Source organism: Branchiostoma lanceolatum, chromosome 14 (assembly GCF_035083965.1).
Source record: "Branchiostoma lanceolatum isolate klBraLanc5 chromosome 14, klBraLanc5.hap2, whole genome shotgun sequence".
Lineage (NCBI taxonomy): Eukaryota > Metazoa > Chordata > Leptocardii > Amphioxiformes > Branchiostomatidae > Branchiostoma > Branchiostoma lanceolatum.
In genome coordinates, this window is record NC_089735.1 from 2858153 (window position 1) to 2885210 (window position 27058).

Below are 27058 nucleotides of genomic sequence, written 5' to 3' on the forward strand. Positions count from 1 at the left end.
TTGGTTGAGCGCTTTGTCAATTCGATCGGCCGCATCGACGCCGTCAGCGTGCCGCGGGTCCAGTGAGAGGGGGGCTTTAACCCTTGACCAGCATGGTACCTCCGTTGCAATGTGATCAGGCATGTACAGTTGTTGTCCTGTACTCGTAGTTGCCATCAGAATTCATCACGATTTCTTTTGCTAGTGTTGGGCGTTTGGTCAACGTTGCATCAAAAGGTGGTCCGTTGCATACGATATATTTTCCGACACAACAGTTGAAAACTACGCACGGGATATAATCTTTATATACGGCATATTATATACGCGGAACACGACTTTTATAAAGACGAATTACTTTCTGTCGAAGTCCTTCTCGTCCCTCCAAAGGAGTCAGTGTACCACGAATGTTTGTGAAAATGAGACGTCTAGGTTATGTTTTCGGTGGCGTTCGCGTGTGTGTGCCTGTGAACAAGATAACTCGAGAATGCCCTGGATTGATTGTCTTGATATTTGGTATGTAGGTAGGTCTTGATGAAACCTCAAAAGTATTAGATTTTCGGCCACCTAGCGCTAGCGGCCTGTTGCAGTACTGCAGCTGAACTTCCGGTTTTGATACATGTATGTAACTCGTGTTCTGGACAGGCTATGGTCACGATTGTTGGTTGGTAGATCAGTCCTGCGATCGGGAAGAAGCGAATTGAGTGTAAGCCACCTGGTTTAAGAGTGTATTTGCGGTGTCTAACTTTGATGACTTTCTCATTAACCCTTTTCCACTCTGCCTATAACCCAATAACCAGTTGGGAATTGGCAGACAAACGGCTAATTCAGAGTGCTAAAGGTTAAAGTATGACGTCGCCTGATCATGATTCACACGTGCATAAAAAGTGCTCAAAAATCCCTCTTCGCTGCACCACAGTTCACAGAGGATGAATTTCAAAGCAAAAATAAATCCGTACAAATTCCGATTCAAAGGTCCTTATAGTTTTATTAATTATCACTTATAAAAAACAGCACCCGTAATACTTCAAATGTAGTACGTATACAGAACAACAATAACCTTTTATCATGATTATTACTAAACTCTGATATAAAGACTACAAATCCACAGCTTTAAGAATTGGTTCATAGGGGACTATATGTTAAGCTACAATGATCTGACATACTCTAGTACTCTCCAAGCAGAGATTAGGCTACAAATTGTTTTGTACGTGTTTTTAGGCGTTTATACCAATAAGTTTATTGCAAGTTCTTGCCCGTAGGCTAATTGCAAGTACATGTAACATGAAAGGACGGACTTAAAATATATAACAATACAGCATGTGACTTTTCTAGTCTAAATACTATCACTAAATTCTATCTTATTTGGGTTTGACTTCTTTTTCCGAGACAGTGGAAGACGAATGATCCCACTTTTTCTAAAAGGTGTGGGTTTTGTGATGTTTAGAGGAGAGTAGTTTTCTTTTTGTCTATACCAGGCTTTCTATTTTGTCATGATTTCTTGCCAGCCAAAAGAAAAGAAACTTGACAAAACAGAAAGTCCGATCAAAACGCCTAAAAATATGTGCAAAATAATCCGGAGCCTAACCTCTGCTTGGAGAGTAACATACGGGGGGGGGGGTCTACACTGTACTAAACTGATTAATATGATCTTATCAAAACAGCGTTTTAACGTAATCTCCAAGCCTCAACACTTGCATAGAGCTATCAACACTTCTGCACTCACGTGACGTCATGTATTGTCCACCATTCTGATTGGTTGAACCTGCATGTGAAATTGAATTGGTAAAATAGACTATAATGCAATCAAACGTGCAAACATGTTGTTGTTTGTTTGTTCAGACCCTGGCAGTGCCTAGTGGCACATAGGGCAGCAGGTTTCCCTGCTGGTTCAGGGTATTATTTAATACAGGGAAGAGACAGTTGCTTAAGCCCTCCTCGAACATGGGACCCCCATTTTACGTCCCTTCCGAATGACGGTTGCAGTCCCAACCGAATCTCCCAGTTACCAAGTAATCTGGAACAAGGAGCTCAACTGTAGGGCTGCTACAAATTGAACTACAGGCCCTTGCAAACATGTTATACAAAGACTGTAGCTGATCAGTCAAAAATTTGGGTAAGTCCAAATTATTGTGTTGGCGTTTACAGTTTAAACTCCATTCTGCATGGCAGCTGTGTCGTCACGTGACTGTGAAAACACCATATTGGACTTCAAATCATGGAAGAGCAATATTCAATCCATTTCGAAAATGTTCGGCTGCACTTTAAATACTCTGGTCTGGTTATACAATTAGAAAACTTAGATTCTCTCCTTGTGGTGTGTTCCACCTCTAATCCACAAAATGTTGAAAATGTTCGGCTGCACTTACTCTGGTCTCGTTATACAATTAGAAAACTTAGATTCTCTCCTTGTGGTGTGCTCAACCTCTAATCCACACCTTAAGCATTATGGAAGGCTTTAATCTTCTCACACTTCATTTCTGTCCTTCTAGGCTATAATCTACATCATCATTCATGAAGGTTAGACGGTCAGGTTAACAATATTTAAAACAAAAAAATCTCCACGACTGGATAAGATACGGGAATAACTTCTGGACGGTTTGAGTTACACCCGTCACTCTTCTTCGGCGTATATACTAGAATGACCTGACAGAACAAGTCAATACTAAATCAGGTTTACATGTAACTGGAAAAAACAATTGAGCATGTCAAATTCACCGACTTGTTATGGTTGTGTGTAATGTAATTGAATGTAAATCATGTTAGGATAGTTCCTATGGTAAGACAACACCATACTATTAGGAACTTTATAATTACCAATCCTTGTGCATGTGGAGGCAAGGCATATGTTGTTACTGACTTTGACATATGCTCTACCGTTTTCTGCCTAGTTATGTGTTACATACATGTAATACTTTGTAACATTTCATTCTAGTGACGCCGAAGAAGAGTGAATGGAATCTCTTCTCCGAAAGTGACCTCCGTATCTTAGTTTGTATCTTCTCCAGTTGTAGACATTGATTTGGCTTTAGATATTGTTTACCTGGATGCCTGCTCTTCATAAATGTATCATCTACATGGTCTATACCAGCGTCATTTTTCCAGGTTCGTGTTTTCCACAGATGTATTTCCTTCTCATTGAGATGGATTGATGGATGTCACTGGAAATGTCTGGAAGTTATCTCCATATTTTATCCAGTTGTAGAGATTGATTTGTTTATATAAACCATAAATAATGTTTACCTGGATGTCTAAGGCCGCACCAATTTAATTTCTTGGTTAACAGATTTTTATTTTCCCCCAAAAAATTTTTTAGAAAAAAAGATATCATGAAAACAGAAGGCTGGGCTGTTTTCATTAATTTTTTTTTTCTAAATTTTTTTGTGGAAAATAAAAATCCGTTAACCAAGAAATTAAATTGATGTGGCCTAACCTTCATAAACGTATCATCTACATGGTCTAAACCACGTTTTTCCAGGTTCACGTTTTCCACAAGTGTACTTCCTTCTCCATGAGATCGATAATGGATGTCACTGGAAATGTCTGGAAGTTATCTCCATATTTCATCAAGTTGTAGAGATTGTTTTGTTTATATAAACCATAAATAATGTCTACCTGGATGTCTAACCTTCATAAACGTATCATTCGCATTGTCTAAACCACGTTTTTCCAGGTTCATGTTTTCCACAGGTGTACTTCCCTCTCCTTGATCATCCCAGACTGACTATTGCTACCACTACTGCCGCTCCTCGAGTTCTCAGCATCACTCTCTTCCCCGGAGGATATAACGTCCTGACAGTCCTGTACCGCCGGGTTCACAATCACCGTGCTACTCGTAGTTCTGGTGAGCCCGCGTTTCAAACTCTCCTCCCCCGAGGAATTCGCGGCGTTCCTCTTGTTGGAGTTGTTGTTGTTCTCCGAGTGAACGCCGACACTCCGCGGGGGCGGCCGGGGCGCCCTGTCTCCCTGGGAGGAGTTGTTGTTGGGCCATTGATCATTGAGGACACTCTTGAGGATGGCGTCTGAACTATGGGACCCCTTCTTGGGGCTCTCGTCTTCTTGGTCTCCGTGGATCTCCATACTCACTTCCTGTGATGGTATGAAAATAATGGATCAACAGAACAACTGAATTGTTCAAAAGATGGATTGAAGATAGTATTGGGATGAGGAGGCAAAAACGTCGAGACTATCAAAATTCTCAATATCCTGGTTTGCAGAAGTTAACAAAAGAGGAAGTAACACATCTGAGACCTGGGAATTCTTAACAATTCTGTATGTATACATATATATAAACATTTGCAAAAATACAAAGCTCACGTAAGGTATTTCAAGACTACCAAAATTCTCAATATTCTGGTCAGCAGAAGCTGAGTTCCAGGCATTCTTAACAATTCTGTGGGCTTTAATTGCTTTTTTCCATTTAACAATTTGATGGGGCTGCTTCTTCTTATCTTTAATGAATACAATTATAAAGCTCAGTAGAATTCATGGAACAGTCTCTTTCACTAGCTTACGGAGGAAGAGAAGGATCACAGTTTCAATGATGATGACTGAAAGTTGAAATAGACACCTGTAAAAGTTTAAATATCTGTAACTGTTATTGCAATAGCATTTCTATGGAGACTGTCAGTAGCATGAGCAAGCACAAGCATTGTTAACTTAGGAGGATAGCAGAGAAGAGTGAGAGTAAGACTCCAGTAGCAGCATTGAAGAGAATGAGACAGTTAGAGAATGTCAGACATTTTGGCACCTGGACAGTTCGACCCCTGGCCTGTAGAAATCTTTTTTTTTTAAACGTTAAATCGCGGAGACCGAACTGTCCACGCGCTGAACTGTCCTGATACCAGAGTTAGACCCCATTCATACGAAATCGCCCAAGTCGCCCAAATCGCTGAAATCACCGAAGCCGCATTGATGTGGCCTAGTATGAACACTCCAATTCGCATGTGAAAATGCCCGATGCGCATCGCAACGAATTTACCTCCGGGAGGTGGATTACTACTGACTTGACTGCATTCCGGCTTAGTATGAACGCTCCAGGTCGCTCGATATGCATCGGGCGCATTACTTTGCATATTGACCAGGACGTGGTTCAAAGGGTCATATGCGACGTCAGCCTTGATTTCCTCTTATTTGCCGCCATAATACGATATTCGCCTACCTCCTAGCTTGTTGGAATATTTCACGGAAATATGGCAGAATCTGGCGATTTTGGCGTCTGGGATGACAAAGAGACACGCGTGCTCATGGCCATCTTTAAGGATGTGGGGATACAGACGATCCCGCCGGAACAACTTCAAGAGCGTGTATGAGGATTGAAGGAATTAGTCTCTACCAGACTAACTACACCAGGGTTTCACTTGCAAAATGTGATCTTCACTGTGGACTGACTCTACTGGCTAATCATTCCTTTTTCTGCCAAATTCTACGATTCATACGCCCGTAAGAGTGGCCTGGTGGAGGCTATGAAGGAATGCGGCTTCGGCGATTCGGGCGACTTGCGCTGCTTAGTATGAACGGGGTCTTAGAGCTGAGCAGCGTGTTGGGCTGGTTACCTGCCTAGGCTCCCTGCTGGGACCACTCGTGGGAAACAATGGGGTTAGCCATTAAAGCCTAGTCTGCAAATAAAACAATGGGGACACATTATGGGTAAGCTGGAACAACTGTGCACACAGATCTGCACTATTTGCATTAGCAACAAGGAAGGGGAGATAGGATAAAAAGTGACATCTGCAAAAAAATGTATGATATAATTCTATACAACTTTATCACACAACAGGTATACAAGGTACAAAGTATGGCATCTACTGGTACTATACACCTGCCTTCAAAGAGTTGTACTCAAGCCCCCCCCCCCCTCCCCAGTGCTAGCATCTTTAGCTTATTGAGGTCACTTATTCATATACACAGAAGAAGAAGAAGAGGAAGAAGAGAACAAGATGTCGTGACAGCCTACCTGTGTTTCGTACTCGTCTCCCTCGATGGTGAATCCGTCCTCCAGAACCACAGGAATCTCTGTAGGCTCGTGGAACTCCGCAAATTGGCTGGAAACAACAAAATGCCACTTGTTACTTGTTACTAAATGATATTAAAACTGTAGATACTTTTCTTATTTTACTTGTTTCTTCTTAATTAAACACAGAAAAATTTCTTCAAAGAAGAAAACTTGAACTTTTGGAACTGCTTTTTTGAAAGTGTACTTTTTATGCACAATACTATGTCGTAGTCTGTAACTAGACTGACCGACAGTGAAAGAGAGAGATGTATGAAAAATTCAATGTTTTCTCTCTAAAAGGATACATGTAGTATGAATAAAATCTTACCTGTAGTAAGGGTCCAACCATATGGGATTTGCCCTGAAATAAAAATGGAAAATACATAAAATTGATGTGATATTCAAAGTATATTTCTTCTCCAAACTTGACTCAGAATTAGTCTTTCACAAAATGATTTTCAGAAGCAGGTCCCAAAGACATTCTTTCCAACTTAAAGCTTGTTAATTTTCTTATCCTTTCTAATACAATTATAATATTATCACAAGTTAGTGTGTAACACCATGGTGGAAACTAGCAGCATGCATTGTAGATTGAAGTTTCCCAATCCCTTTGTAAAAAGGAATTAACCCGCCCCGGACAGTTCAGACCGGTCTGGAGGTAGTTCAGATTGCACGCCCACGTCCAACCAGTCTGGGCCGTAAGCCACCCAGTTCGGACGCCGACGCAGTGAACCATCATTAAGTGGTTCAGCGCCTTCGGTAGTTCAGGCCCTACCCACACCTCCCCCCCCCCGACGTTCTGTGCACCGTAAACACTTAGAAAAAAATTGCGTGCGCTCGGCCAAAGTCCCTAAATGAGATCTACTCGTGCGGCAACGAATGCTAGCTGAAGTAGAATGCACTTATCCATACACTGTTTCAAGCAATATCAATCACACAATCTCTTGCCAATTGTAGCAGACCTATCTTGAAAGACAGTTTTCAATTGTACTGCCGAAGCTATATACGAAGCTGGTGTGTTACGCCGAAGGGCGGTTATACCGGCTATATAGAATAAGGGATACAGATACTCACCCTTCAAACGAGTACTTGTTTGTGTTTGGCACATCAAACATCTCCATACCAACTCCAGAACCTGTAGGAACATTATGAACACTAACAGTATTGTACAACCAGTCTCACACAAGAACATCAATAGGCACATAGTACGATGAAAGGGAGTCACTCTCCATAGAAGATTAAGGTAGAAATGACAGAGATCAGACTTGAATAGAATTATGATGAAGAATAAAGAAAGAAAGAAAATTATTTTCCCTGAAGACTTTGAACATTTGTATCTCATAATATAGTATGAGTGGGTAGTTTAATTTCCTCTCCAACTTTGATGTAATAATTGTATCACAGGGGATGTTAGGGACCAAACTGTTGCCTGGTGTAGTTGACCTCTACATTGATTTTAGCCCTATAGTGTCACTTTTGTCTCCCCAAAAATTATCATAGTGCAAGGATATGAATATTCAATTTTGTGTCTGTCTGTATTAAAAGAAACTACAAAAAGATAATCCAGTATTTTACATGTGTTACGCTAATGGTGCCAAAAGGTTCTAGTTCTATTTAGTTGATGATAATGTAATATTCAGATCTTTGAAGCAAGTTAAAAAAAAATCTGTAACACAGCACTTTCTGTGAATTCTTTCTGGGAAACTGAATTTCTTTTTTTATACTTTTGTCGATGTTAGTACCTACATTGCATAGCCAGCAATAACAAAATCTCTCTAATTGCAATCTGTCGCAAATTTAGCGAGGAAGAATGCACTAAAAAAGTAGTAAACTAACAAATGTGCTTTGACTTAAGTTGATAGATTTTCAGGTAGTGTATTTATCAACATTACTAATCATGCTATCATCATAAATTTAATCCTCAAGCATGGAATACAGAGCATCTCATCAGACGATTCTCAGTCTAATGATTATTCTCATCTCCAAGCTGAGGAAGAAGGCATGCATTGTGAGCCCCTAAGGGTCTCAGATGGGTACATGCGCACAACAATGGTACTGTTGAACACCTGTTACTCTCCTAAGAGAGGGCCTGCATGGGGGTGGGGGGCTGGGGGTTGTTCCCGAAAACGCTCTACGCTAAATTCGGAGGGCCGGCTACGTAATATGTTTAATTCAGAAAGCCTCCCTACGCTTTACGCTAAATTCAGAAAGACCCCCTACGCTCTACGCTAAATTGTGGAGTGGTCGGCAACGCTCTACGTAAAATTAAAACGGCCGATTACGCTCTACGTAAGATGTTCTTCTTAGAACACCATTACTGAAAATCACAACTTTCCGTGAAGGATTCAACAGCAAATTGTGCTAACTTCTACTTTTGAACTGAAAACAGTTCAGAGCACACCAAAATACACAGGCAAGGAACGACTGTAGCAGGGCTGTCTCCAGTGTCCCTCCGTCCCAGGACGGAAATTCGCTAGTTGGGACAGACAGAAATTTCACCCCACGTGTCAAAAAGATCTGAACTTTGCAACATAAAAAATGATGAAAATGTATTTTCGCGAGCTTAAAACGACAAATTTAACAAGGAAAATTAACAACACTGGCTCCCAAACAAGGAGAATGATGGAAAAAGATTTAAAGCTGGAGACAGCCCTAGGCTGGAGACATAAACATGTAGCAAACATGCCTTGGCAGATGTCTGGAAGACGCCATCACGACCATTGTTTTTGCTGGCTATGTAAAGTTGGTCATCAGCACCATCCTTCTTCATATCCATCCATATATGCAGAGGGGGGTTCCATATAGCCTGGGTATCCAGTAGGAGACGGGGGCAGGAGAAAACAAACAGAAAATTGGTCCATAGTTTCATTATTCGGGGGGGGGGGGAAGCTTCAGGTTTTTTTCCTTTAACAACTGGGGGGGTCACTAGGGAATAGTCCACGGTTTATGAAAAGGAATCAGGGAGAAAATACTAGTGGTGAAGGAAAAGTTGGCACCAATTTAGGTCATCTTTTAAACAAACATTTTGAAACTAAGCCTGTTTTCTTTTCCTTCTCTCAGACAGGGACCAAGTTTCAGACGATGCTCTATATGCACAAGTCCACTACTTCCATCACTACTGCCTACCGTTCATATATGAAACCCTCCTCTCCAACACTATCTTAAAACTGGTGCTTTAACATTTCTCTACGTAATTCCTATAAACCTTTTTACTCGTAAGGCCACACTGAATTGATTATATGGACGACATCCTCGGGGCACCCCTGGACGGGTGCAACCGTCTGAAGAAGAAGCTTGCCTTCCTTATGAAAGCTCTAAGTGGTCAGGAAGGTTTGATACATGACTTAAAACACACAGAGTATGGTAAACCGAACAATAGATTCTTAATTTTTGTTCTTTTATATACATCCTATTCTTTGACTTTAGAATTGACTTTGGCATTCTACAACATGAGAATCCGTTTTCCGATTATTTTTCTTCACTTAATCATACATTTGCTCATTTTGCAGCTACTTTATATAATTTACAGTATGTCCTCCATATAATCGAGTCAACATGGCCAGCTATTGAAAAAGAAACAGTTTACAGGACACAGGTTGAGCGGACAGTAAAAGAACAAGTAGGAAGAGAAGACAGAGATATTCACCCATCATTTGAGAGAACCGTGGGTCGGCCACTCCTCCCGTGGGTGGGGGTGCGCCCCCCGCCCCACCCCCTGGGTGTGCTGTCTCCTGGTGACTCGCGACAGGGGTGGCGGCAGGGTTGGGGTTCTGTATGACTTGAGCACCAGCTGGGGGGGGGGGCACAGACAGGAAGAGACAGAAGGAGACACATCCGTGAAAATAATGAAAGCTCATTTTTGTTGGTAGTAATCATAATACAATGCTAAACTTTCTTCCAACACTAAGATATTCACGGATCGAATTTTCGACGACCACTGTCGCCTTCTTGATCCTGAAGAAGGCGACAGTGGTCGTCGAAAATTCGATCCGTGAACATCCGTGAATAGTTTCATCAGGTTGGTAAGTCACTGAATAAAAAGACTCTTTTTACGCAACCTGTTATTGTACATATGCAGATATTTTGCATTTGCATCTCATTAATATGTATAAGCAGCAACACCTGTGCTGTATTGCAATGTGAATAAGATTGAGCGGGAGGCGAGCCCAGCCGTACGGACGGCGGGTGTCGCTATTATGAAGGTGGCACGAGCGGAGGTCGTAGGTCGCTTCCTCAGCGTAATTCCCTACGATTGGTCGACTGACCAATCCTACTATAACTAGTCAGAATTGCCTTGAAGAAGGTGACAGATGTTCAGAAGGAGAGACAGATTAAGAAAAACAAGGAGATTGCAAAGAATTTAACCCTGTAAACTGTGCAAACTAGACCTCTATGAAACCTGGCCTTAATGGCCAGATAGAGCAATTTCGAGTGTAAATAAAGGCACAAACAAACAAACAAAAGAGAAGGAGAGATCTGATGGGGTCTGCCTGGGAAACTCACAGTGTCAATGAGTGCATTTATATAATTCAGATAGATTCAGATCTAAATACCCTCTTATAACAAGAGAAATGAAAAATGGAGATATAGTTTTGGGTGTGTCTGTCTGTCTGTTTGTCTGTCTGTTTGTGTTTCCGCACTACTCTAGTCAGCATAACTCAAGAGCCTCTTGATGGATTACAATGATATTTGGTATGTGGGCGGGTGTTGTGAAGCCGAAATTCAAGGTCGATTTTGGGCCCCCTGGTATGTGACCTTGTTGAATTCGTACTCAGAAAATATGTCAGAGAACCAAGGAAATGATTTGATGAGATCGAACCGAAAAAGAGACGTGAAGTGCACTTAGTCTAACTCTTAGAGCTAGAAAAAACGATTTCTGGTATAGAAACAATCATGCATTTCAATTTTTCCATGATAAACTTGCTGTGTAAGACATATTGTTCAATTGCTGCAAACATAGAGTGCTAAATGCTATACAGCATAATCATGCCACAAAAAGGTTCTGTTATTTCTTCTTCAGCTTACCTATACTCCCTGCAATTGCTGCTCGCACATTCCGTTTGTACCTAAAGGCAACAAAGAGATTCTCAACGGATGGAGTACTGTCTAGTAATATAATTCTAATCTATCATATTTTCAAACCCTTACTGTAAACACAAGCTACCGGGTATCAGGTTTGCAGTTTCAGGGATACCCTGGAATCCAGAGCAATTGTACCGAGCTTCCCCGGACCTACACATGTGCACCGGCCCGTGCCCGGAGCTTCCCCGGACCTACCCTCCTGCTGGCCCGACAACGTACCCCGCCCCACTTCCCCCAAGCCAAACAAGCTCCGCTCCGGTACGGCTGCAGAAATTGGGTGGTTAGCGGATAGTGGGGCGGGTTAGATCTTCGGGGAGAGCGGAAGGGTAGGCCCGGAGAATTCGGAGCGCGGGCCGGTACATATGCTCTGGATTCCAAGGTATTTCAGGGAGTAAATAAAGTCAGATCAAGTTTACCTCCCTGCCATCTGTCTTTATCTTGCCATCTTCCATCTCATGAACTCAATCCATATATTACATGGCAAAAGGTAATTTTTATCAGATCAAAATATGCATAAAATGAGCCATACAAAGCTGAAATTTGAATAATGCTCTTATTCTTTATGTTATGTAAACCCTTATCTTCACCCCAGACTATTTGCAAAAAATCTTATCTTTATCTTTTTTTGCCCTGTCGCTCCAATTTTTTTTCTTCTAAATCCGAGAAGCAACAAATTGAATTGGTGTGGCCTAGACATACATAAAAAGCAACAGATCATTTTTCCACAGGATAAGTCGAGAATGCTCTAACCAGAAGTGAGCCGGCTTCGTCGCGTTGGTCTGTAGTGCCAATTGTTTGTTGAACGGTTTGTTATGCCAAGACTAAATAAAGTTATAAATAAACATCTTTGTTCAGGCCACACCAATCTAATTTCTTGGTTAACAGATTTTTATTTTAAATTTTTGCAAAAAAAAATCATGAAAACAGAAGGCTGGGGTGAAAACTTGCACCTGACCCTGTTCACTCCCTGATACCAAGGAGGTTTTATATAGACCTCCTTGCTGATACTGTGTGCACCAAAGTACAAACTTTCCTCTGAGATTCTGTTTTCCTGTTGTTTTTCCAATCTAGCATTTTTTTAAATTTTTTAAAATTCCGTTATTAAACCAAGATGAATTGGTGTGGCCTTGCGTCAAAATGACACATAAAGACTCTACTCACAGCCTCTTGTATCTGAGCATGAGGCAGATGAAGATCCAGGCTCCAAAGAAGATGACAACCCCAATCAGGATCAGCAGGATCCGCACAATGTCGATGTTGTCCTTGTCTGTCCTCGGGGGCACGAACGGCTGCAGACAACAGTTAGAAATACTGTAATTACAGGTCTGCGTAGCAAAACCTTTGTTGGATCCGTGGGCATGTGTGGTGGCTGCCATCTTGAATTGTGACATCACAGGGTCGCCATACCATCTTATTGGGAGGGGTGTCTTTTGGGGTCACAAGCGTTCTCTCTAATTTCAACAAATTGGCACGCAACTACCACACATTCAACTCAAATAAAAAGAAAAATTCAATGCCAATCTATATTTATAAAAAGACCCCAGGACCTCTGGGTTCTGGACCAAACACCCTGCTGTAACGCCACACGACCCACATGGGAAAATTTAGGTTCAGGTATGGTCCAGCTGGACCTGCAGGTCTGAAGCTGAACTTGATTATAGTAGTGCAGTAGGACTATATCACATTTTGGAGCACGAGACATTAATACAGGTCTCTGTGAGTGCTACAAATCATGTTCAAATGGTATATTAGAATGATATAATTATTTTCCATTAGTGCTGACTGTTTGAAGAGCAAGAAATGAACCTTTGTGCAAAGAAGAAATACTGAATATACATACTTAGCCTAACAGTGTTTACTACTAACTACTTATATTGTATCATTCATTGTATATGTTGTATTATGCTATGTATTGCCTTAGTGTCTTATTGTCGTTTTCAGTGTAATTGTAATGTTGAGTGGTCTGCAACATCAGCTTGTCTGCCTGGCATTCCACTGTGTATTATATTGTTGCAATTTTGAACAAAGAATGTTACCAACTACTTACTAAAACCTCTATCACGTTGAAGTCCTTGAAAAGCCTCTCCAGGCTGTCATAGTTTTCATCAATGGTCCTAGATGGGGAAAAACGCATGTGTCAAAACATATAAAAAAACAGGATATGGGAGACTCTTTATACACAACCAGGTATTGATCTCACCTGCTAACATTTCGGTGTCTGTCAGACACCTTCTTCAGAGCTTCTGACTGGAGTACTGCTTCTCACCGCCATAAGTAGCCGATGTAGGTGGCAGAACTCCAGTCAGAAGCTCTGAAGAAGGTGTCTGATAGACATCGAAACGTTAGCAGGTGAGATCCATACCTGGTTGTGTATAAAGAATCTCCCATATCCTATTTTACTACCAACCTGATGAAATTATTTTCGGATTTAAAATAACAGTCTGATTCAATCCCGATATTTGGTTAATTTTCTGGTTAGTTTTAACAAACGTTTGATTAACTAATCATATTTGTTCTTACATCTTCACCATCACAATGAAATTCGCCTAGTAGATAGTACTTCTTGTATTAACTTAAAAAGGTATACATTTATCTGTTATCTATTACTTTGCTGTTACCTGTATATAAATCTATGGACAATAAAGATCTTTATTCATTCATATACTTCTACTATTAAAATCAAAGAACCTACAAATTATAGAAGAAGGGGGTAAATTTGTATTCCACTGCCTAAAAAGAAGAAGCCAAACACAACAAAACTAGCACAATGCACATTTTAGGATGTAGCATAACATTGGATGTAGCCCTTAATATCATTGAATATTTCAATTATTATCTGTGTTGCATTTGACAAACATTCAAGGGCAATTTTCTTTTATCCATCTACTATATGAATAGAATGTGTCTGTCTTACGTGATGACGTTGTCCACATCCATGATCTTGTTTGTTTTTGTGTTCACCACATGAATCAGCATGTCAGTCCTGCAATATGAACAACAATGTCTTTCAGAACCAGGGACAACAGCAATCATGTGAATGTCATTCAGCACTAGGGACAGGGACAACAGTGTCAGTGTGAATGCCATTCAGCACCAGGGACAGGGATGGCAGTATCAGTGTGAATGTCATTCAGCACCAGGGACAGAGACAACAGTGTCAGTGTGAATGTCATTCAGCACCAGGGACAGGGATAACAGTATCAGTGTGAATGTCATTCAGCACCAGGGACCACAGTGTCAGTGTGAATGCCATTCAGCACCAGGGACAGGGATGTCAGTATCAGTGTAAATGTCATTCAGCACCAGACACAGGAAAAACAGTGTCAGTGTGAATGTCATTCAGGGGCAGGGACAACAATGTCAGTGTGAATGATACCAAGATACGCAAGACAACAGTTAGTCAAGCACCTGGATAGAGGCTAGAAATGTTGATGTTCGACTAAGTGTTATCTAGCTTATACCCCTATTCCACTAGGACGGCACTCTCGCCGCATGCTCTCCGTGACCTAAAATCTAACAGAGCGTTCAACGAATTCGATAGATAAATAATGAATCTTTTTACGCTTTGTGTGTTTGTTGCATTCATACTTTTACATTTTTCCATGATTTCCAATTATGAAGTCAAGGGTTACACAAATCTGATTTAGAACTCAGTGAGAGCGCAGCGCGATCACCATCTAGTGGAATGGGGGCCTTACAAGAGTAAGCATTACTGTCCAAAGGAACTGACTTTGTGAAGTCTATCTCCCCCTCCTCCACGTGGTACTGTATATCATCCATGTTCACCACTGCTCCTGTGATGTTAGAGGCAAACCTGTCGCAAAGAAACACATGTTAGATATGGCAAAAATGCATTCTCACACCCAGAGTCAACCAGTGTCGTACATAGTCCTTGTGGTTATAGCTTGTATGCTCCTATGAATACTGAAGCTCAAAAGAAATGTTAAGAAGACAAGTCTTTGAACTTTACGAGACAGAATCCAAACAAAGACAAGAAAGCAAGGAATAGGCAACATGTAAGAAAAACAATTGGCTAAAGAATGTACAAGTTGCTTTGGATCCGTGGTATATGTGTTGTCTTACTGTATTATTACTGTGTTTATTTCTTATTTTGCAAAATGAATTTAAAAATGTTTATATTTTATTTTCTAAAGAATTTTAAAAGAATTCAAAGAAAAGAAAGAATGTACAAGTTCCACTTACGTGATCTGACTCAGCTGGCTGTTGTGAGATACATGAGGAAATACAGAAGTTAGTAAGGCCACACCAATTGATTTTCTTGGTTAATGGAATAAAAAAAGAAGATTAAAAAAATGCTAGATTGGAAAAACAACATGACAACAGAACCTGACAGGAATGTTTTTACTTCGGTGCACACAGTTTCAGGGAGTGAACAGGGTCAGGTGCAAGTTTTCACCCCAGCCTTCTGTTTTCAGGATTTTTTGTTGCTAAAATTGAATATAAAATTCTGTTAACCAAGAAATTAAATTGGTGTGGCTTAAACGTGTATTAGATGAGAGGAAAGGGGAAGTCAGAAGAAAGAAAAGCGTAAACTTATACAGGAATGCCTATCTTGTTCGTAGCTGATCGTAAATATTCACATGTGATGGTACAATCTATAGAGAACTAAACTAGTGTACAATGTATTAGAATGCATCTTCTATTTATAGTGTAAATATATTAGTGCCAAAATATTCTTATTGAGCATCCTGTCAATAGTGCAAAAAAATTCTCATTGACAGGAACATCCTGTCAATAGCCTCGGCCTTACTGTTCATACCTATCTGAAGCATGCAACATTGTGGTATTAAGCGATTCTGTTGAGATTTCTTATAGTGATTAATTAATCTTGAGACTAAATTCTTAACAAAGGCCCAAGAACTCGACTCTTACGCAATGAACTCCTCCCTGAATGTCCGCACGTAGTCAGGTATGTCGTTGATGACGACCTTCACCCTGTGCTCATCCCGCAACACATACACCTGGAGAAGGGAACATGAGGTTAGCAGGTCATTTGCATATAGAGCAGCAGCACTCACTAAAGCCTCTCAGCTAAAATAATCACCCACCCTTCAGGCCACACCAATTTATTTTCTTGGTTAACGGAATAAAAAAAAACAATTAAAAAAAATGCTTGATTGGAAAAAACAACATAAAAACAGAATCTCAAAGGAATGCTTTTAATTTGGTGCACACAGTTTCAGGGAGTGAACAGAGTCAGGTGCAAGTTTTTACCCCAGCCTTTTGTTTTCAGGATTTTTTTGTGTGCTAAAATTAAAGATAAAAATCTGTTAACCAAGAAATTAAATTGGTGTGGCCTAAAGGCAATCAAAGCAATATTAGGGCCCAAAAATGGAAATAAACAAAATGCTGAAATGTTTATGGTAGACAAGTGACATTTACTAAGTATTGTTTAGCACATTTGCGTAATAACTTCATACTTTTAGGATTTTAAAACAGCGCAAAATTGCGGCATATGATGATCCCCTTAGTTTTGCGAGCCTACAAAAACTTGATGATTTTCAGTGAATTACAGTTTAACTTTCGACGGTAAAATGTTAGCGTTTGATATACCATGTTCTGTGTGTTCAGTCATCTGTTCAACCTTCCTGAACAATTCATTTTTGGCACGATTGCATCAGTTTTGGGGTGCCCATAGGATGTCAATCCCTATGTTGAAATTAGTATTGCCTTAAGCCACACCAATTTAATTTCTTGGTTAACAGATTTTTATTTTCCAAAAAAAAAAAATTTTTAGAAAAAAAAACATGAAAACAGAAGGCTGGCCCAGCCTTCTGTTTTCATGATTTTTTTTTCTTCTAAATTTTTTTTTTCTTTGGAAAAGAAAAATCTGTTAACCAAGAAATTAAATTGGTGTGGCCTTACATAGAACTCACCCCTATTTTCGATTTGTCCGTGTGTTTAGCATCGTCCTCCGCCCTGACAATCAGCTCAAAATATCCCTTGGTGTAGTCCACAAACAGTTCGTTCGTCGTCAGTACTCCGCTCAGAACTCCTAACTGAAAAGTCTTCTTCATTGGCTTTGGTTGTTTCCCCCGTTCTATGTACGTGGTTGATTCTATGTAGTAGTACACAACACTGTTGTTCCCTATGTCTGCATCTATGGCCTGGAAAACAAAAGGACATTGTGTCTGTTGCATGGAAGTGTAAGGATTGTTAAGACGACTTTGACAGATTTCTAAAAAAATTCTTAGTTACAGGTTGGTAGAAAATAGGATATGGGAGAGTCTTTATACACAACCAGGTATTATAGCGGTGCGAAGCAGTACTCCAGTCAGAAGCTCTGAAGAAGGTGTCTGATAGACATCGAAACGTTAGCAGGTGAGATCAATACCTGGTTGTGTATAAAGAATCTCCCATATCCTATTTTCCTTACCACTATGCTACTGGTTAGCACATTAAGACAGCTTCAATTCTAAGAGTAGAGTGATATAGTTTGCCATTTTGTGATGTTCATCATTAGAACTAAAGGTAATGATTTATTAGAGACTTTTGCTTACCTCAATCTGGATTAGTTCGGATCCATACTTTGCATCAACAGTAACTCCTGGGTGAAAAAAATGTAAACAATGATCCTAAATCCAGTGTTCTAGCTAGAATAGTTAGAGCCTATGCTGTTATTTGGGGTGTCCCTGTGGTGTAGTGGTCTGCGCTTCTGTCTCTCACCACATCTGGTTCAAATTACTTGGACCAGAAGGACTGGGGTTCAAGCCCCAGATAGGACACCTCTGGACAAGAGGCGCATTGAGTCATACCAAAGACCTTATAAAAATGGTACATACTTCTGAAACAGTATGGAAGTTAAACACACTTCACTGCCAGTGGACTAGCCCCCTGCTGCAGTGATTGCACCACAGTGTGGCCCAGGGCTATGAAACGGAGATTGGCACTGCCCTATACATCAATAATGGTGTGGGAGGATTTTAACTTAACTTTTAACTTATGCTGTTATTTGGACCCCAGATGCTTTGATCGAGGAAGCTGCACTGACGTAGGGGTGTTTCTTTCTGGGGTGAACCCTGTTTCCCTTCTTACATCACATGAAAAAATCAACTTTTCGCTTGAGAATAAGTTTGTAATAGAGGAAAAACTTCACAAAATTTGTCCCTCAACATGCGGGAAATAGTCTCTAAGGGTGTTATGTCTTATCTCTCTCTCTCTCTATCCAATTTAACGTCTTTTATTCCCCATCACATGGGGGTTGGACGTGCTTGCACATGAATGGGGGAGCCCCAGAACTCCTCATCAAGTGCAAGTCTTTTTACGGCTGGATGCCCTTCCTAACGCCAACCCAAAACCTACTGTTACTACTGTCGTACTGTGCTTAGGACATGGGAAATATGTGTTAAGTGCCTTTCCCAAGGGCACAATGTCTGGGTGCATGTCCGGACATGTCTGGGTATACCCCTGGGGATTGAACCTGGGTCTCATTGGTTCATAGCCGGATGCTCTGCCACTATGCCACACAGACGCCACCCTTTATGGACCTTTTAATTTTCTCAGGGAAGATCCAGGAGGATGCAACTCTTCTAGCCGTGTCCAGACCCAGGCACAAACTCCGGGCCACTGCATGGTTCCACAGATGTGGGGAATGGCAAAGTGTGTAGACCTGGATCTACACCACGCAGACACAACTACAGCATTTGCATCAAAGGCAGTGCACAAACATTTGGAACCTAGAGAGCGTGTCGCACCGGCAGTGTACTGTCGTACCTGTTGTGTAGTGTTTGTGTACTGTTTGTGTACTGTTTGTGTAGCGTACCTGCGGTGTACTGTTTGCGTGTGAATCTGGGCGGCTGATCGTTGATGTCCTCCACCTCGATCACAAGCTGTTGTAAGGAGGAGTCTGACACGTCGATCACCCTTCTCCTCTGTCTGGGTACCTGGTAATCTGCATCGCTGCTGGCCTAGTGGAGGGCAGAACAACAAAAAATAAGAGTTAGAAGAGCCCACAAGTTTCCCCTTTGTCTCGTTTAGTTGAAGTTAGGGACAATAGCATCCGTGCGATTTCTATCTAGCACCATTTGGGACAACAGTGTTCATGTGGATGTCCTTCAGCACCAGGGACAGGGATGGTATTGTCAATGTGACTGTCATTCAGTATCAGGGACTGAGATGGCAGTATCAGTGTGACTGTCATTCAGCACCAGAGACAGGGATAGTTTTGTCATTGTGACTGTCATTCAGCGCCAGGGACAGGGATGGTATTGTCAATGTGACTGTCATTCAGTATCAGGGACTGAGATGGCAGTATCAGTGTGACTGTCATTCAGTATCAGGGACTGAGATGGCAGTATCAGTGTGACTGTCATTCAGTATCCGGGACTGAGATGGCAGTATCAGTGTGACTGTCATTCAGTATCAGGGACTGAGATGGCAGTATCAGTGTGACTGTCATTCAGTATCCGGGACTGAGATGGCAGTATCAGTGTGACTGTCATTCAGTATCAGGGACTGAGATGGCAGTATTAGTGTGACTGTCATTCAGTATCAGGGACTGAGATGGCAGTATCAGTGTGACTGTCATTCAGCACCAGGGACAGAAACTACTTTGAGCACCAGGGACAGGGACAACAGCATCAGTGTGAATGTCATTAAGCACCATTTGGCATGGATATCTTTTCTTATACTGAGGAAGGATGCATTAACTTTTTTTCTATCTTTTTATATAGAAATTTTGCACTATTGCTTTGAAGAAACTATGTGAACATTTCATACTTCAACATGATGAGCCCAAATGTATAATTCTGCTTCTAACTTGTTATTCAGCACCAGGGACTGGGATGGCAGTATCAGTGTGAATGTCATTCAGCACTAGGGACAGGGCCAATAGTATCACAGACACAAAACAGAGGCAAAGCAAAGGTAAGACATTACCATGTAGTGTAAGATTCCTGTACGCCAAAAATAATTACTCAAGCAACTGGATGAAATTTTGAAACAGTCAGACGTTTCAGACAGCATCCACTGTCTTTCGTCAGTGACTAACGATCGGACTGAGAACACCAGGTTTTATAACAAAACTCTGAATAGATATGTTAATGAGGTTTAGACAATTTAGGATGTCTTGAAGTAGTCTTTAAAAGAAGATTAATTTAAGACAATGTTTTATGCCATTATAGTTCAATTAGCTTTGGTATAAAACCTGGTGTTCTCAGTCCTATTGTTAGTCACTGACGAAAGACAGTGGATGCTGTCTGAAACATCTGACTTTTTCAAAATTGTATCCAGTTGCTTGGGTAATTATTTTTGGCGTATCTTACTACCTGGATGTCTAACTTTCATCAACGTAAGATTCCTGTACCTTGATGAGTAGTGTATGAACAGGTTTGGTCTCCCTGTACCAGGGACTGGGATGGCAGTATCAGTGTGAATGTCATTTAGCACTAGGGACAGGGCCAATAGTATCACAGACACAAAACAGAGGCAAGCAGAGGTAAGACAACCGTGTAGCGTAAGATTCCTGTACCTTGATGAGTAGTGTATGAACAGGTTTGGTCTCCCTGTCCAGGTCTCTGTGCACAGACAGAATCCCTGTCTCTTTGTCAAGCAGGAAGAACTTCCCTTCATTTCCTCCTAAGGCATGAGATGGAAAATAGAGGTTAACACAGCTTACAACAAGTAAAAGTAAGGTAAAGGAGTCATCTTCAATTGAGGTGAAGCATGATGCTTTTTCAAGTAGCTAGTGGTAGTGCAATGCGGCTTTGCTACGGTGCGCGTTTTTTGGCCAAGCACACCGGGTCACCCCTACTCTTCTCGATAAGTGTGTTGGGTTCTTTTACGTGCAGAGGTTTGACACCCTAAAGCTCCCTCATACACGGGGCCGCCGTCTTTACGTCCCCATCCAATAGGACGATGCGCATCTTTTCCAGTCATGTCCAGGCCCGGGCACGAACTCGGGCCGCTGGCTCCACGGAATTTGGACCAGATGTTGTGAGGGGCAGAGTGTGCAGACCTCTACACTACATCCACAGCTTTCTACAGTTGTAAAATAAACAGCATCTCTTTTTTGTGGTGGTTTTGAATTTGCAGCGAAGAGGCTACCGTGAAAATTTAAATGCATTTACAGTAGTAGACCGAGAAAGCATTCTTTTACAAACTGCAGTATAAGACCAACTAAGAATGTTTACCAACTACGGTGTTAGGTGTATGAAACTTGTATGAGTAAATATCTCATTCATATGATAACAACAGATGCTACAACTAATGACATGCAATGAATGGGCATGTGTTCTATCTGCATAACAATACGTCATAGAAGCAGCGGATTGCTCATTCCTTGACAAAGACTGGAGCTGATCAGTCAAAAATTTGGGTAAGTCCAATTTTGTGCTGGCAATTTGCAGTTTACCTTTGATTCAGAGTGACTTCTACCAACCCAGATGGACTTTCAAGTAAAGACCATGTTTGAAACATGAACTCTCCATTATTCCCCGAGCATTAAAACTGCTCTACCACACTGACTGTTGATACCACAGTTTTTACTGTACTGTGCTATGGACGAACATTGAGCCACTAATGTAATCTCAACTGCTCGAACTGTCAAGTTGTTAAAGTTTTATGTATAAGGGAAACTTGGATTGGCGCCTTACTTTAATCTGTTCGAGCAATGTTATTTTAAACTCGTAATGTTTTAGACAATTTTCACATAGCGAATTTTACAAATTACTAGCGCTTTGTAAAATATGACGCATTTCATGTGCATATTTCTATGAAATTGTCACATGCAAGGTCATGAGAAATAAACCTGAATCTGAATCTGAGTAAGCCTACAACCTGTGATGTAGTAGAAGACAATGGCATTTTCTCCCTCGTCTTTGTCTATGGCCTCTGTGACCTTCCCGACCTCTGTCCCGACCTCGGCATGTTCTGGTACAGACAGGGTCTGCATGTACACCAGGCCTGACTGGGGGGACAATACAGTTTGAGACCACGGAAGCATTCCTTTACAAACTACAGTATGAGACCAACTAACATTATTTACCAATAACAATGCTTACTAGGCCTATGAAAAAATGTTGTGTTTCCGGTTACCTGACCAACCCTTAGGCCACACCAATTTGATTTTTTGGTTAACGGATTTTTATTTTCCAAAAAAAAAAAATTTAGAAAAAAAAAATCATGAAAACAGAAGGCTGGCCCAGCCTTCTGTTTTCATGATTTTTTGTTTCAAAATTTTTTTGTGTGGGTAAAATAGAAATCCGTTAACCAAGAAATTAGATTGGTGTGGCCTAAAGCAAAAACCTGCAAAGCCTAGCCTTTTTTGGTCGATCGCGAGCAAGGGACATAAAATTTGGGATCTGACATCTGAATATTCAAAATAGAATCCAAGTAGTGTTGCAAATAATCTTCGAACGGTTGATGTCGGAATTTGTAGTTAACACTGTAACCGTTACTTCTTTGTTCAGTATATCAATATGATTGTGCTTGTATACAATATATATCTTTAACAGGAAACACAACAATTATTTTCCCAGGCCGGATTATTGTGAAAGATCAAGTGACAACTCTTACCAACTTCAGTGTGACACCACGTTGTACCTTTTTCCTTTTATCTTTTTTTGTCAGTAAAGTCAAGCGCTTTGTCATAGACCATGTGTCATGAAGCACAACTCACAACATCCCTGGGAAATTCCGGCTCGTTGTCATTGACATCCTCCACTTCTACTCGGAAGGGCCGAGTTGCTTCGAAGGGCTCAGGAAGACCCTGGTCTCTGGCTACTATTATAAGCTGGGGAAGAAAGGTAAAGAAATGCATTACCGTAGTATAAGCAGACATTACCACAATCTGCCAAAGAAATTCATGTGTGATCACTATTATAAGCTGGGGAAGAAAGGTAAAGAAATGCATTAGAATAAGCAGACATTACCACAATCTTTCAAAGAAAGTCATGTGTGGAAGTCTTTGATAAAAAGACCCAAAATATCAGCTGTATTTTTCCTTTATGCAGAGTGAACAATCTGCAAATTACATGCATAAACCGTTATATTGCTGTCTTCTAAAAAAGTTACTAATTTGAATATTTACAACTGCCATACTGAGTACAGTTCAGTTCAGAGTTCATTTCTAGGGGTTTGTTTGGTTGCAAGCCGTCAGCATCTTCTTTAAATCATACATGTAACTTTTAACATAGCGGGTATCATACGGATAATTGAACCCCGTAGTCTCACTGTGTATTCCGCCTGATGTTCCCGGTCTAACGGCTCTACCGTGGTGATGTTTCCTGTGAACGGGTCGATGGCGAACTTCTCCCAGTCCCCTCCCCGCTCCCTTCCGTTGGGGATGAAGAAGTCGTAGCTAACAATCCCGTTTATTCCCGTGTCTTCATCCACCGCAAAAGCTTGATAGACAAAATGTCCAGAGGGAGAATTCTGCAGCAAAGGAAGAAAGATGACAGCGGGTTTAGGACCTTTAGACTGTCGGCTGGGCTGTAAGACTTTCTTCTTAATTCATCTCTTGATTTCACAAATGTTACAACATACAACAACCAAATGAGGTATACACCATCCACACACAGGTAAACACACCTGTCCCTGGTGTTGAATACCATTCACAAACAGGTAAACACACCTGTCCTAGGTGCTGAACACCATCCACACAGGTAAACACACCAGTCCCTGGCATTGAACACCATCCTCACCCAAACATGCCTGTCCTTAGTGCTGAATGCCATCCACACACATGTAATCACACCTGTCCTTGATACGGAACACCATCCACACAGGTAAACACACCTGATATCACATGATAAAAGGGTTGCCTACAAGCCCTTACCTTGGACTAGAAACTCCATATTCAACTCATACCCATGCATCACTACCCATGGCAAGCTATGGCAAATCCTTTATTGTACTGTTTTCTAATTATATTGCTTCATTTATTATCCACACTTTGTTCCTTTGTTTCATTGATTTGTTGAAATTGTTATTAGTTGATAAAGGGAAGCCTTTACATAAGCATAAGCTGCTGGCCTCCCTTGCACTTTTATATATCACTTCTATTTCATCGTAAGGTATTTATTATTTTAAGTGCAAGCAAATAAACAATACCTCTGGTATGGACACAGTCATATTCCTCTTTGGCCTGATGAACCTCGGCTTCTTGTCATTTACATCCACCACAGTCAGTAGCACCAGGGTCCTGCCTTCCAGAGGGGGGGTACCGTGGTCCGTGGCTACCACTTCCAGCCGGTATTCATTGATCATCCGAGCTTTCTCACTCAGTATGGTGTTCACCATGACCAATCCGGACTCCTCGTCGATTCTGAAGGCATCTGGAGAAGACCCATTGTTGGACAGTTATAAAGTGTGTAATCTACAATACATGTTTGTTTGATTGTGAAAGATAATTATATTGAATCTCTAGTAGAATATCTCCATTATGAATCACACTGTAAAAGTTTGAAGGGATTTAGTTTTGCAGCAGGGAGAAATGATGTTTTCGAGGTGGTTCTAAGGTCGCGGTAGGATCAATTATGAACAAAGGGGTGGGAGGCAGACGACAGAACAAGCATTATAGCAGCTTTTTTTAGTTTCTGGTGAAGACGTCACCGTCAAAACAGGACATGACCGCAAAAATTTTAACATTTACATTACTTTCATTGGGTAAACAAGTATCAAGAATCACATTGTGTTTGAAGTAAAGACATTCATTATATTTCAGAGATGTATAATGTTGAATACATTCATTGAATGTGGAATACATTTATTGAATATGGAATACAGCCATTGGATGTGGAATACATACATTGGATGCAGAATACATTCACACTTACTTACATTGAATGTAAAGCACATTCATTGAATAGTAGGATTTCTGTTTTTAGTTGAAATTAACACAGGTTAAAGGTTTTTAGCTGAAAACATGTTAATGATGAAAATATCAGCATTATCAAAATGCACGCAACCTACATATACTTACTGTCAATGTTTCCTTCTGCGATAGAATAGGATAACCTTGAGTTGTTTCCAAGGTCACCATCCTCGGCATGCACATAGAGGATCGACGTTCCTACTGGTTCGTTTTCCAGGATAGGCCGAGCGTACTCCCTCTCATCAAACACCGGGGCGATGTCGTTTACATCAGCAATGGTGATTAACATCTTGGGGAGAGAGGGGAAAGGAAAAATTTCAAAAAAATGATGCAACTCGAAGGAAACTTCAACATGTTCTAAGGCCTTGAAACATTTAATCCTTCTCATCAAACACCGAGGCGATGTCGTTTACGTCAGCAATGGTACCAGTGATAAATATTTTGGGGAGAGGGGGAAAGAAAACTTTGAAAAAAAATGAAGGAAACTTTAAAATGTTCTAAGGCCTAGGAACATTAATGTTGTGTTTCTAATTACGGTCCTGAAAAAATTAGGGTCGTTAGATAGGGATTGTCTTCTCTTTTTTCTTTATATTTCGGCTGTCAACATAACAGGATGTTAACATAAAGGGGACCTAAGTTTGGTGGGTCTGTTTCCATCCCTTGGCTTGGGTCAGGAGACTTTTTGCTAGGGTCGGTCGGGTAATCAGAAACAAAACTTTCTTTTCCCAGGCCTTATGTAACAGTTACCTCCAGTGTGCTTTCTATAACTTATAAGGTTTTGAGAAGTTTTGTTCAACACTATTTTGCAAGCAACATATATATAAGTACAATTCCGAGATTGGATTATTTCACACTGACATTGATTAGGGATGTCAACAATTATAGAAATAAGTGCAGTTTTTCTAAAAGGAATAATGCAAAGACGACAGATGTGCACTGTGGAGAATGGAGATGCAGTCATGCTACTCACAAATTCATCCATTGATTTCTTCTATTTGGTCAAAACCATCAATTTCTTCAATCTCTATTGGAAGAGATACTATGTTATGTTGTCTAGAAGAAGGTAGTGGAAAGTATATAATGCTCGTTCTCATTTAAGTGTACACATTTTGTAATCTCCATTACCAATTTAAATAAGACGTTCCTGGCATTAGGATATGCCACATATAAGATGTCAAACTGTAGTTTTTATGACGACTTAAAGCTTTTCTAGCTTTTAAAAACGGCAGTTTGGTACCTTATATGTGGCATATCTTAATGTCAGGAACGTTTTACTTCTAACGGTAACAGAGATTACAAAATGTGTACATTTAAATGAGAACCAGCGATAAACAAGTGGTGCGGCAATAGAAAAATGATGGACGGTATACTTGTCCCCATATTACCTGAGTTGACTTCCATGGAAGAAGCTATGCGGAAGGTGGGGAAGTGTGAAAGACAGGGTCAAGCACAGTGAGAAGCCATGGAGCAGAACTACTCTACTTGCAAGCACTTTCGGGGGTGCCTAAGGTCTCATTCATGTATTACTCCGAGTGGGTACCCTAAAAGAATTCAAGCGTCAAACTGATGAAAGCTTGTTTGTATCTGAAGAAATTAGCAGGCAAAGTTCAGCAGCCGCGCGCGAGGTCGGACGGGCATCGTACATGATGCGGTCATGCGCTTACAGCTGGAAAGTGCCTTTTGGGGGGAGTAGCTAAGTGCAGTTTGTTATTGCTATAAACAGAGATTGTATGTAGTGAAAATGTTGGCAATTTTTCACATGATCTAGGGTAAATGTTCTCAACAAAGAATGAATAACATTGGCACATTTTCTATATCTTCATTACGAACGCGCCCATGTAAAACACGAATTATAACATGTAAGCCTATGGGGCAAAAAAACTCATGAATGAGACCCTAAATGTACAGACAAATTTTAAGACGAATTCATATAACAGGGCTCGAATTTCATTTTTAGAAATAGGTGCACTGGTGCAACTAACCTAAAAATAAAGGTGCACAAGTAAGTATCTTAGGCACCCCTGACTTTGTGACAACGAAGATACATGTACATGTATACAACACTGCTGCAAACGTTGTGACACAAATGAAATATTTGTATGCCAGGAAGTAACATGTGTCTAGTACACTACAAGCTGATCTACAATGTATAGATTAAGCCATTAAGCTAA

General features: G+C 40.8%; 1 protein-coding gene and 1 long non-coding RNA gene across 2 annotated transcripts in view; both read right to left on the reverse strand.

Moving 5' to 3' along the window:
* Positions 1-944: 944 nt before the first annotated feature.
* On the reverse strand, positions 945-3481 carry LOC136448578 (uncharacterized). The gene is made up of 2 exons (XR_010757900.1): positions 2402-3481; positions 945-2304 (listed from the first exon to the last, which is right to left on the reverse strand). It is a non-coding gene; the product is annotated as an uncharacterized lncRNA (long non-coding RNA).
* Positions 3482-3570: 89 nt separating this feature from the next.
* Positions 3571-27058, reverse strand: part of LOC136448669 (cadherin-23-like) — a 90608-nt gene continuing 67120 nt past the window's right edge. Inside the window, exons 55-74 of the mRNA XM_066448308.1 lie at positions 26273-26296; positions 24996-25176; positions 24125-24348; positions 23246-23446; positions 22692-22805; positions 21851-21980; positions 20544-20650; positions 18837-18981; positions 17575-17621; positions 16951-17181; positions 15947-16035; positions 14784-14867; positions 13968-14036; positions 13101-13167; positions 12215-12342; positions 10997-11037; positions 7046-7106; positions 6300-6332; positions 5933-6020; positions 3571-4065 (exon numbers count right to left, since the gene is read on the reverse strand). Coding sequence (XP_066304405.1) covers positions 3652-4065; positions 5933-6020; positions 6300-6332; positions 7046-7106; positions 10997-11037; positions 12215-12342; positions 13101-13167; positions 13968-14036; positions 14784-14867; positions 15947-16035; positions 16951-17181; positions 17575-17621; positions 18837-18981; positions 20544-20650; positions 21851-21980; positions 22692-22805; positions 23246-23446; positions 24125-24348; positions 24996-25176; positions 26273-26296 — 2478 coding nt within the window. The 3' untranslated portion in view covers positions 3571-3651. The remainder of the gene's footprint in view (positions 4066-5932; positions 6021-6299; positions 6333-7045; positions 7107-10996; positions 11038-12214; positions 12343-13100; positions 13168-13967; positions 14037-14783; positions 14868-15946; positions 16036-16950; positions 17182-17574; positions 17622-18836; positions 18982-20543; positions 20651-21850; positions 21981-22691; positions 22806-23245; positions 23447-24124; positions 24349-24995; positions 25177-26272; positions 26297-27058) is intronic.